General features: G+C 31.4%; 1 protein-coding gene across 1 annotated transcript; it reads left to right on the top strand.

Moving 5' to 3' along the window:
• Positions 1–2,030: 2,030 nt before the first annotated feature.
• On the top strand, positions 2,031–2,817 carry LOC128127270 (uncharacterized). Its single transcript, XM_052765718.1, has 2 exons — positions 2,031–2,336; positions 2,410–2,817. Exons 1-2 carry the CDS (start codon positions 2,031–2,033, stop codon positions 2,815–2,817), a joined length of 714 nt encoding a protein of 237 aa, XP_052621678.1.
• Positions 2,818–13,811: the final 10,994 nt, after the last annotated feature.

Below are 13,811 nucleotides of genomic sequence, written 5' to 3' on the forward strand. Positions count from 1 at the left end.
TCAATTCCCATAACAATGAGACTTGACTGCATTAGAATGTTGTACTCTATGCTTGAAAATGAGTATATTTGATGTCATCAAAGCATGCATTTTCAATGTTGTTGATTTCTCAATGTTGTTGATTTTGTTACATGCTTCCAGTGTAGTGCTTTTATTTCTTGATCAACATCATGTTATTTGTCATCAGCTTTAGATTCATTTGAATCAAATGTTTCTATTTTATGTTGTTTGTCTAACATGTTGTAATCCATAGATATGAATCATGAAGTTTTTTATTTTTAGTTTTTTAAGTCGGTTCTTTCATGGACTTAAGTTATAATGTTATTATATATAACTTGTCTAAATGGGAGACAAACTACAATGGTCGAACAGTCAAGTAAAATGTTTATTAGATACATGTATCGAAGAGGTCAACATAATTGGTAGAAAAAGAGGTAGCATGCACAAGGAGTATTGGGTTATGTTAGGGAAAGCTCTAAAAGAAAAGTTTGACATGGATACTTCACAAAAACAATTGAAAAATGCTTTTGATAATCTAAAATCTAAATACGCAGGGTAGAAATATTTGAGAAACAAGTTAGGGAATTTATACAATGCTCAAACAAATTCATTTGCCTTACGGAACACAGAATGGGAAAAATTCAAGAAGGTGTGTCTATACAATTTAATTTTTCTAGTTTATGTCCAATTTTAATAATGATGTCAAAATACTTATAATTACTATTCATCATGGTTTAGGGTCATCCAAAGGCAGGATCACTAAGGACACACCCATTGCCTTATCCCAACCTTTGTGCGTCTTTGTTTGATGGAAGTAGTGCCAGCGGTAGCATCAATGGACCTCTACTCAAACTACACCCGCATATACATCATCTTCTTCTCATCGTGTCCAAAGACTTCTGGTTGATAACAACCCTTTTAATGGCCTAGAAGATGATGATGATGATGACGCTTCCAATGACACTAGTGCTCGAGCTCCTAGTGATAAAGCTCATGGTGGTTCTACTGAGAGGCCTGATATAAGGAGTAAAACCACTAATGCCTCTACTGAGAGGCCCGATAAAAGGGCTAAAACCAGTAATGCTTCTACTGATAGGGCCAATAGGACCGATATGGATAAAGCCTCTAAAACCACTGTTAGTCTTGATGAGTTGAGTCTTGATATGCAAAAGGCTTTGCAACATATGGTAAATAGCAAGGAAGGACCAACAGTAGAAGAATGTTATGAGAGTTTGAAGCTAGTTGAATTAGACCCAAGTGATCCTATATTTTTGGTAGCTTTTCACCTTTTTGGAATGTCCATGAATATGCGAGAGGCATGGATGACATTGCCACCGATACCTGGGGTCTTAAAAGGGTGGATAAAGATGACTGGAACCACATTAGGGATGTTTAAGTAGTCTTTATGCTTATGTTTTTTTCTTTCATTTTGAACAATTATGTGTTTCTTGAACTTATGTTTGACATTATGGTTTTTTGCTATCATTTGAATGATTGTGTACTTATTTGACACAAATATTGCTAGTATTGGGATTATATGCTTATTTGAAACAAAATGTGTGCTTTTAATATGATACAAATGCTTATGTTTTTTGCTTTAGCATATTGGGATTTAACAAGTGTTGATGGTTTAACAGGTTCACAATGGATTACGATAAAAAGTTGTGCCTCCTAATTGTTATGTATTTGTATCTTCGCTTTTTTTGGAGAAGAGGTTTGAAAAGAATGCGAGATAATACCTCAAAAATGTCTGGGCATCAATTCACATTAGAGTTATTACAAGGAACTAATAACCAATGCATTGAGCTCTTGCGTATGTCATGTGATTCTTATGTTCGGCTTTGCACACATTTTAGAGTAAAAAGTTGGTTAAAGGATAGTAAACATATATCGGTTGAGGAGAAGATGGCGATGTTCTTGATGATGATTGGTCACAATCAACGTTATGTAATAATCAAACATAGATTTCAACAATCAAAACAAACGATTCATAAGTATTGGATAAAATGATGATGTTCGCAAAGGATATAATGGTACCAACTTCCTTTAATCCAAATCCAAACATTCCGGGACATAATAGGAGGTTACGAAGGATTTTCAGAGGAAGAGTTGGTGCACTTGATGGAACTTTGGTACATGCTATTGTCCCTATCGACAAACAACATTTGTATAGAGGAAGGGGAAAAGGTGATTGTTATCAAAATGTATTAGCAATATGCGACTTCAACATGATTTTTACGTTTGTCGTGGCTGGGTGGGAAGGGATAGCACATGATTCAAGAATATTATCTGAAGCTTTAGCAGATCGAGATGCACCATTCCCATTTCCACTGCCAGTTTTGTTTACATTTTCATTTTAATATTTCTACTGTTTTTTAAATTAATTATTTCCTTATATTTACAAATAAGTATTATCTTTGTGATGTTGCGTATACACACACTCGAGGATTTATGGCTCCTTATCGTAATGTGTGGTATTTGCTTGGAGATTTTCATCGAAGACGTGCATTAACCAACAAAGAAAAATTTAATCACTCACATGCAAAACTTCGAAATGTCATTGAGCGTGCTTTTGGTGTCTTGAAAGCACATTTACCTATATTGAAGAAAATGGCGCCATTTCCATTGGTTACACAAAGAAACATCGTCATTGGATGTTTTGCGCTTCATAATTATATAAGAAAAGAGGGATTAAGTGATGAATATTTTTCTCAATATAATCAAGTCGATATATCACTTCAAAGCAACAATGTACAAGATGATGATGATGATGAGGAGGAGGAGGAAGAGGAAAAGGATGACGTGAATGAGGTATAACCACATGGAAGTGCAAGAGACCGGGAATATATGGTTCATCTACGAGATCAAATTGTTGACCAGTTAATGGGAAATGTAGAATGAATAAATTCATAAAAAATATGTTAGTTTTATGAATTTAGTTTTAATATTGTAAGACAATCATTGAAACAATCCTTTATGTTTTTAAAAATATCAACTTTAATGAGTAAATGGCCTTCTAGTTTGAATCGAAATATATATAGTTTATCTAATGTTTTAAAAAGCATTATATGTTTGAAATTGTTATTGGCAAAGTTTGAGTCAAGTATAAATTTTAATAGATTAGCAATGTATGAGATGTTGAGTTTTTAGCATCTGGGCTTTGGTTTTTTCAACATTAATTTCAAAGATCAGTTTTGTTGTTGAACAATGGAAATTATTGCAAATCGGGTGGCAACGTGTAACTATACAGTTCTTATTAAGAAAAAATATAATTTGTTTTTTTATGTTGCTTTTTCATATTATCTAATATTTTTTTACAAAATACTATAATTCTATTAAATTGTTTGTAAATATTATTAAATGGTTAGATTTTCAATTTATTAAAAACCAACGTGAATTATGAGAAAAGAAAATATGGTTAATTGATTTCCTTTATTACAAGATCTCTTGAGTTTTAGTTCATTATAATTAAAAAAAACAAACAATCTTTTTGCATTAAGGCTTTTTGTATGAATACATAAAAAAATACTTTTAGTCCACGTCTTTTTCCACAAACATGGAAAAAGACAAAAAACATTTGACCACTTCCAAAACAAACACCACCTTAGTGTGCATACTTGGTGTATGACATAACTAATGTTTGGAAAAACATAGTGTGTGTACTTGGTGTATGGCATGACTAATGTTTAGAAAACATAGTGTACATGCTTGGAGCATGGGACAACTATTGTTTTAATTCAAGTATTAAGTTGATAAATTTGAAACAGTATGCAATGAATAATGTGTAATTAATATGGTGATAAATAGAAAGTGTTATATTTATATTCATAAGTTCTGAGACCATATTGGATTCGATTATTCTTGTGTTTCACTTTGCATGTTTTGACTTCCATAATAACTAGGTCGTTCTTCCTGAATGACTAAGTTGATCAAACCATCCACATTCGATAATACGTTGGAAGTAGGTATTAAGGCAAGAATGTCATGAAGCTGAATTGTAGATGTCCAAGGTATTGGACATAGCAAGAGTTGTTGCAACATTCATGAGTGCTCATAAGTTCTGATTATTGGATTAAACCCACACTCATTTGACTCACTTCATGGATTTTATCACGAGTGATCATGAGACGATAATATCTTATCTTCTTCAAACCTAGAGATATGAGTTGTTGACTATGAGTTGGTAATACATTGATTGCACAAAAACGCATTGGGTAAATCGATGTTATAAAACGTGCCTTTGTGTATGATTCAACAAGTAGTAGAACAAGCATATGAGTCAAAGTTTATCCATTCCTTTTACCCTTATAGAGATAAAAGCGATATCTGTGGGCCCCTTGATGATTTAGTGATGACACCCCGAAGTCCTTGGCCAAGCCTGGACTGATTTGATTTGTTCAATTAGTCGGTTGTCATAAATCGGAAATCGGGAAACAACAAATGGACAGAGAGAATGATTACAATCCATGTATCAGCCCATATGATATCTAGAATGGAGGAATATATGATCCCTTATCTAATGGACAAGCCATTGACTAGATCAGAGTTCAACAACGACTTTAAGAGCTACGATTGCTAGTCGGGTTTTGGAGTTATACGCAATAATAGTTTTAGACTTATCCAAGTGGGAGACTGTTGGATTAGATGTATAAACTCATAACTATTATTGGTATGTATTCGACCCGAGAGTAGCATGGTCCATTTGGGTTGCACTTCACCGGGACAATTTATATGAATAGTCTTTTGAGAATAGTATATTTATGATTTATATTAATATATTATAAGTTCTAATATATTAATATGGAATCATATTATTTAATTAGTATTGATCAATAATTAATTTAGAATTAATTTAGTGATCAAAAGGGACTAATTAAATATGGACTCTTATATATAGTATGGGTCAAGTTCATTTAGGTTGGGCTAAGCTTGCATGGATAGTCCATGGAGTTTTTAGCCCATGGATCCCATGGATATGAAAGGTCATGGGTATTAGGGTTTACATGGATGAAACCCTAATCCTCCATACTATATAAAGAGGTCTTTGGCACATGAAATGACACTAGTGTATGAGCAAACAATAGTAAGCCAATTTCTAGTGTGCTTACTATTCTCTCAAGTTCTCCAAGGAGTTTTTGGTGATTTGTGATTCCACTTGAGGCTTCCACACTATTGGGGCTAAGCTCTTAAAGTTCAAGACTTCAAGCCACATCAAAAGGTATGTCTTCTAACTAGACTTTTGTAGTATAGTTGCTTCATAATATGTTAGTTAAGATAAAACCTTGGAATATTGAATATTTTCATGTATAATAGAGAAAACATAGATCCAAGGTTTATAGGATTGCATGTACACCATAGGAGTGTTAGAATGCCCAAAACCCTTCAATAATGATCTGCTACAATCAAGTAGGCACGAAGCCCAAATTAAACAAGTCCAAAGCCAAACACTAATCGAGCCCAAAAATCATCTAAGCCCACAGACTGCGTATGTGCGGCGTACACGGCTCGTACACCCAACGTATGTTGATGTCCATCCGGAGTCGGGACACTAACCCAGTACACGTAGCTTACTTTAGAGTACGCCCGACGTATTGTCCAATCAACCCATTTTCATTCCCAAGTATTAATCCAATCAATATTTACGTCAAAAACTTAGATCCAAGCTCAAAATAACATCTTAAGCCATAAAGTTACAAATTTTGTGCTTTTGCATGCATGAATGGGGCTCAAACCATGAATTAAGTCCACTAACTCACTTCGATGGTCACTAACGCTTGCATGGTTGGGTCTAAACCACCAAGATACGATTTTTATGATTCAAAACACTTCCAAGGGTCCAAAAAGACATCTCAAAAGGCCTGGATTTGCTCATACTCCAAGAAACCAAGCTATGGGACCAAAAGATACCATATTTTACCCTAAACCTAGATCTAATCTTATAATGATCAAGGTTCAGACTTTATATCTTTAGTGGACTAGAAATGGTGCACAAACTCTAGATCTTCAAGCTCCTTATTATCCTTTGCTCCTTCCAAGCTTCCTTCCTCTTCAAAACCACCAAAGATCACCCAAATACTCAAGGTAAGCTCAATATGCACTAAAAACGGCTAGGGTTTCTAATTTGACACTAAAAGAGGTAATGGGGATGATAAGGTAAGGAGGGTGAAGGATTAAGGTGCTTAAATATGGTGCAAAACCTAAAACTTAGGGTATGTATATGGCTTGAGTACGCCTAGTGTACATTGGTATCACCCCGATGACTTGGGTGTTACATCGTTCGTGCAACTTCTCAACTACATCCGAGTTTGTTGGGTTGGAGTTAAACAAAGAACCTGCAAAGACACCACTATTCGTACGAGATTGACTTATATGATGAACCACCGAGCCATGATCCATTTCAAATAAAAAGTATTACAGATATATTTCATGATTACATCAACGATGTACAAGATGTAAACGGTGATGAAAATTGTAGGTTTCAAGCGATAGTTGTTTGTCTACGGTACAATGTAGACCGATGGCTATACATTTGACTTAAATTGCTTGAAGAGTTAGAGAGTCGATATAACGGATACCATGATGTTTTTACTACTGAATTAAATAAGATATACAAGTCTTTGCATTGGTTTGAATCACCTGCACCTTTGCGATATTGGTTGCATATGCCTTTTACTGGTTACCTAATTGCTAACAAGTTTGGCGTGATTGTTTATTGTTTAAGCCACGAACAATCTACGACTTGCTTTCCTCTTTGGAGAGGTCCTGAAGAGTTTCCATCCCACCAATCCATTACATTGGCACATGTAAATGGCAACCATTATATGTTGGTGTCTTTGAAAGAAAATTACCAAATGCCTCCTATCATAATGTATTGGAATAACCACAAAAACCCGTAAGCATACACATGACAAATTATGTATTGGTCGCGTTTCGAATTATACAATCAATTTAGGTCTCGTAATTTTGTAACACCTTAGATACATATCAAAAAGTAAGTGTGAATGTATTTGAACTATTTTTTTTACTATTCATTGCATCAAAATATTTTTTTTATTATTGTTGTGTCTATTTTAGTTTTTTTAATTAAATATTATTTTTTATATAAAATAATGTTATTAGATTTTTTTTAAACCACATATCTAACCTACTTTAAATTACTTCTAATTTCATGTATTTTATTAGATGCACATAATAATATATAATACAACTTTTTTGTTTTATAAATTTAAAATATAAAAAAGATATTTTATTAAATAGATTGATATAAATAATATATATAATATGCATTTTTGGTTTTATAAATTTAAATTATAAAAAATATTTTATTAAATAGATTAAATAGATAATCACTTATTTGTATATTAAACAAAATTTATTAATTATCACTTTATTATTAGCTAATAATTATAAGTAAAAATGTAATCATTATAAATAAAAATTATTAAATTATTATTTAATCATTTTAATCATTTAAAGAAGTTATTGATTAAGGATACTTTTAGAATCTGAAGAGAGTATTGATATCTTTACTTTTTTAGATTTTATAAAAACACAACTTATAAAAAAAATTAACACAACAAATTTTACACATTAAAAAATCTATTCCGAAACGAGTGTCGAAATCCTAATCCAATGTTCCTAAAAACGCTCTAAAATGTTTACCACCCTCGTAGGACAAACCAAATATATATATATATATATATATATATATATATATATATATATATATATATATATATATATATATATATATATATATATATATATATATATTGTTGTTTTTGAATAATTAACTGCTTAATGCTAGAGACATGGTAAAATAAGTTATTTAGTCACATTCAAATGGTTTTTATTTGTTCTATAAAAAACACTTTATATAGACAAACATTATTATCAATTCCACCACTGCCACTTTACCAATATATCAGTGTCGATCGGCAAGATGACATGATTACAATAATCAGGTAACTGTATTTTCGTAGTGGAAAGCAGTTTAATAGAATGACGACACAAAATTAGACAGTAACTTACAATGTTATAATAATACTTTGGATGAGAGACACACACACACACACTCACACAGAGAGAGAGAGAGAGAGAGAGAGAGAGAGAGAGAGAGAAGGATATGTGTCAGTCCTTTATTAAAATAGGTTGTTTCTCATGTATTTTATTATTTATTTCATGATCTAAGACCTAATACTCTACACAAATCTTTACCCAAATCTTTACCACTAAAAAAGAAGCCTAGATTCGAATATTCTATCCAAGATGAATCCCATGGATGAAGAAAAGAATCGTGAATCTTAACATGAGCAAAAGCTTCGAGATAACATTCAAGATAAAAACCAATTTCAATAAGGACATGCCATTTCTGCAAGAAGAAGTTGTATAGCCCACAAGCATTTGGGGGTCGCCAAAATGCTCACGAAAAAGAAAGATGGAGCAAGAAGACACCACTTGTTCACTATGGACAATGAGTTTTCAATTCATCGAACACTTGGTGTGCATTCTCACTCACTTTCACGTAAACCAACCACAAATGAAGTGGGGAAAATCACAATTAGAGAGTATGGAGAGGAAGTAAGTTTAATATGGTTATTTAAAAAAAAAAAGTCATTTTTTTCAAAAAGTTTATTTATATGGATTGAATTACTTAATTTTTTTTAACTTCAAGGACCAATAATGTAATTATGTCTTACAATTAACTTTTGTATTTTGTATTTAAAAGTAGATTAAAAAATTAATTACAAAGTCAATATAGTCATGTATATATCTATTAAACAAAAAATTAGATAAATTTACAAAAATGGTCTCTGTTGCGAAAAGTCATAAAGTCAGTTATTTTAACCTCTCTATTTTTTAAATTTTCGTGTTTAATCTCGTATTGTATATAATTTGATTTTTATTAATACTTTTCATTCGTTAACCTAAGACAAATTATTTTTACGTGTTTATTTTATATATTTGTCGGTAATTCAAGATGGTTAACGTTTCGACTTTAATTTAGAACTTTCTTTTGTTAATTTATTTAAGAAAAATTACATGGGTTTTTATAAACTTTTCGGTTTTAATTTGAGTTTGTCTATGTTTCGTCAATTTTTTTTAAACTTTATGTATGTTTCCTACGTATGAGATAGGTCACATATAATAACTTTTGTTTGTTAATTTTAAAAAATGTATTATATTCGAGTTTGTCTACGTTTCGACGTATTTTTATATATTTGTCGATATAATTCAAGGTGGTCAACGTTTCGACTTTAATTTATAACTTTCTTTCTTTAAATTTTTTTAAAAAAATTACATGTTTTTTTTAATAAACTTTTCAGTTTAAATTCGAGTTTGTCTACGTTTCGACATGTTTTTTTAAACTTTATGTATGTTTCCTACGTATTTCATACACATATAATAACTTTCGTTTTTTAATTTAAAAAAAATTATTATATTTGAGTTTGTCAACGTTTTGGCGTATTTTTATATATTTTGTGCGAAATTTTATATACATTCATACGTATCAGTCGGGTCAAGTATGCTAACTTTCGTTCGTTAGCTTAAAAAATGTATTATATTCAAGTTTGTCTACGTTTCAACCTAATTTTTTTTTCATGTTTTTTTACGTATTAGTATAGATTCGAGTTCGTCTACATTTCGACATAATTTTTTTTTATTTTATGTTTCGTGCTTATTTTTATGTACGTGTTTTTTTACATAGAAACGTAACTTTTATCAATAAATCGTCAAAAATCAACTTACAAAATTCAATGTTTATAATTACGCTTTTATTTATTATATGTGAACAAAGTCATACGTAGGAACATACATAAAATAAACACCAAAACATATAAAAAAACCAAAACATTAAAAAAATAAAAAATAAAAAAACTCAAATTTACATCAATACGTGCATAAAAATAAATAAATAAGATTTTTTTTATAGTTAACAAATGAAAACTTAAATAATAAAAAATGTATAATATGTGACCTTAGTCATACATATGAAATGTACATAAAATTAACGAAAACGTTAAAAAATACATTTCGTGAAACGTAGACAAGCTAGATGATAATACATTTTTTTACAACGAACGAAAATTATTATGTGGCACGAAATGATGTGGGAGTGTATATAAAACTAAACACCAAAAATGTAAATGAATAATAATAAATGAATAAGTAAAAATTATTTCGAAACGTAGACAAACTTAAATATAATATGTTTTTTAAAATTAAAAAACAAAAGTTATTATATGTGATCGGTACTTGAAAAGACCAAAATACCGACAAATATATAAAAATTATTTTGAAACGTAGACAAACTTACAAATATGTAACTTCTTCACAAAAAAAAAACGAAAAATATTTTAAATTACAGATAAAACGTTGATCACCTTAAATTATACCGATAAATATATAAAAATAAACATATAAAAAAAACTTTTTTAGGTTAACAAACAACAATTATTAATAAAAATCAAATTATAATACGAGGTTAACCACTAAAATTATGAAAATAACATTTTTCAAAATTCAAAGTCAAAAATTCAAAATGATAATTTAAAAAGTAAAATGATGAAAAAGCCACAAATTCATAAACATAAAATATATAAAAAAAAAATTACATAAATAATCTCCTATAGTTTACCTATAATCACAAACTTTGTCTCTATTATTTAAAAAGACCAAAATACCCTTACATTAACGGATGAACAATAATGATTAAGACTGTGCATGGCTCGATTTAGGTCGGTTTTGGACCCAGACTCAAACCCAACCCATGAATGTTCGGTTTCTAGTTTTCAGAACCCAATAGATTCGATTTCTTAGGTTCTAAGGTCGGTTTGATCGGCTTTTCAGTTTCTTGGGTTCAACCCATACACTCATGGGTTTTGGATTAAATCCATAGATTTTGATTTTCAGTTTCTGGTTTTTCGGTTTCTTGGGTTCAAACCGAACCCGACTTTTTGGTTTTTAAAAAAGTCAAACCCTAACTGTTGGTTTTGCTTTGGTTTCGATTTCATCGGTTTTAGTCGGTTTCTTGGTTTATTGGTTTGGGTTTGCTCACCCGTAAACGATTCATGTCGGCAAAAAAGAGTCATTCATGCAATTTTGAAAATCACATGGACCATATTCATCCAAAAAAATTTTAACAGGGACTGGTTTCATGACTTTTGACAAACACAATGATCATTTTTATAATTGTCAAAAAAATTAATACAAACATTTTTTTTAATATAATTATTGAAATTCAAATTCCAAACTACATCAAGAAAATTACCAAAACAAATCCAAAAGACATGTCAATCCAAAATATTCCATATGTACAACCCAAACGCCCCTATTTGGATTTTACAAATCGTGATGTTTTCCTGAATAGAAATAATAAAACTACAAACACAATCTTTATCAATGCAAATTACCTGTTTAACCGCTCTCCAAAATCAACGATGATTCAGTGATCATAAAGAAAAAAAAAATGATCTGTGACTTATAATACAAATAAAATGATTAAGAAAATCAAAAATAACAAAACAATTCAAAATATAAAAGTATTTCCGAAGAACACAGATTCGTAAAAATGCAGCAAAAAACCCAAATTAATAAAACTGTCCCCAATGAATCAACAATAAAACTTTAACTTTAGAATATAAATGAGGCTCAGATCTGTTTTACAATCGGAACAAGAGGATTAAACCGCCATGGCTGCAATTACAGAGGTTGCATTTTAACAATTGCCGTCCTCCGATTCTGCCCTGCCAAGCTGCGGATAATCTCAAATCTTGACCCGATTTTGACTCAGATCATGTTTAATCATCACAGCCTCATACATTGGGTCTCTCTCTAGTCTCTATCTCTCTGTATATGCATACAGATACAGATACATACTTGCATACATTATATGATTAGATTACTCAGTTTCTCTTTATATATATATATACATATATCATTGCTACACAAGAAAGGCGAAACCTTTCATGACAGCTAGACTTGTCAGCAAAAGCTGAAGTAGAGGGTTGTTGAAATTTCAAAGAAGACGATGGAAATCATCGGCGTGGAGAGGCGGCAACCACCCTCAGAAACCCTTTGTTCCTCTCACAGCCTCATTCTCTGAGTCGTAAAACATATATCCCTAATTTTGACTCGGTTACTTTATTTATACTGCGGGCCTCCGATTTGGGTTTCCAAATGGATCTATATGTCATTAATCTTTAGTTAGACACTAAAATATCAAAATGAGATGTCTCTTGTTAAACAACTCTTTTAAAATAATTATTTTTTCTATTCTAATTTGTTATTAATCTATTCCAATTATATCTTTAAATTGCATGTTTGATGCGTAATTTTTTTTTTTGCTTGGACAATCTTGGGTATTTTTTTTTGCCAATATGAACTATGAAAAGGACTCTTTTGACATTCATTATTAATTGGGTATGTTCCTGTTATTTGTCACTATCCACGCCACAATAAAATGGTCACCGCAACGATATATCAAAATGATTTTCATGTCATTTGTTTTAGTTTTAAATTTTTATTTTATTTTTTATAATTTTAAGAATATATTACATAATTTCATAAAAAAACAATTTTATCTTAGCCACTAAATTATGAAACTTTAATCTAGTTTAAAAATTTTTCCAATTAAAATATATAGTTATGGGGTTGTTTGATTTATTGTTGATCGGGTCTGGTCAAACATTATTAGTTGATTCGGTCTCGTTAATATATTTGATAAATCCAAACAAACCATTTACTCGGTCAGCCAATCTCTTATCCATCTCTTATTAGATTCGGGAAAAATATTAGTTGTTTGAGTCATTTGTCTTGATTGCCCCTCATTTACATCGACTCTTCCCCTTCTCCACCAATCATCACTATAACATCTTGTTTCGAGAAGTTTTATAATTCGAGATCATGACCCGAATATCAAGTATAATAAGGCTTCAAGCCTTAGGAATGAGAGTATTAGACCTGTTTGGTGGTGGATAATGTAGGTTGTGGGTACTGAGTGTTCGATTTGTGTTTTGGAGCCTAAAGGTATAACAATAAAGTGATAGTGTGGGCCTTTTATGAGTTTTGGATTTAAGTTCATAAAGTTTGAAGGCAAAGGAGAGTTGATAGGATTGTAGAGCTTCTCGTTAGCTTTATGTGGATATAAGGATCATCAAAATCGGAGTTGTGATGCAAAAGTTATGGCCATCAGAAGATTGATCGGTAAGGAGCATGTCGTGTACGCTGGGCGTACAAGGAATGTACATTGGGCGTACATGGATGGAGTGATCTTGAATGCTCCTCCGTGAACGTTGGGCATATCAGATGTACGTTGGGCATTCGCGACTCGGTCCCAAACCCTAATTTAGGGTCTTGGACCCTATTTAAAGGCCTTAACTCATTCTCAAACCCTCTTATCTTCAGCCTCCATCACCCTTAACCCTAAAATACAAAACCCTAGCTTGTTCTTGAGCTTTGGTGGTTAATCCTTGGTGTTTTTGCTCACTTTGAAGAATAAGGAGTTTGGTGTTCAAGTATTGGTTGGAGTGGAGCTCATAAATCCATATTCTTCATCCATTTTACTAGCATTTGAAGATATACAGTTTCTATCTTGGTAACTTTATGTGTCAGATCTGATGGGTTTGAACCATAAGAACATTCCTATGTGCACATACAAACCCTAATGCTTGGATCTAGGTTTCTCTAAGTGAACATGCAATGTATCCAAGACTTTGATTGATAGATCTAATGAAAAACGTTCAAATCATATATGAAAAACAGATCTAGAAGATTACCTTGAGTTGCTTGCTTGAATCTTCTTATCCTTG

The sequence above is a fragment of the Lactuca sativa genome, chromosome 7 (genome assembly GCF_002870075.4).
Source record: "Lactuca sativa cultivar Salinas chromosome 7, Lsat_Salinas_v11, whole genome shotgun sequence".
Lineage (NCBI taxonomy): Eukaryota > Viridiplantae > Streptophyta > Magnoliopsida > Asterales > Asteraceae > Lactuca > Lactuca sativa.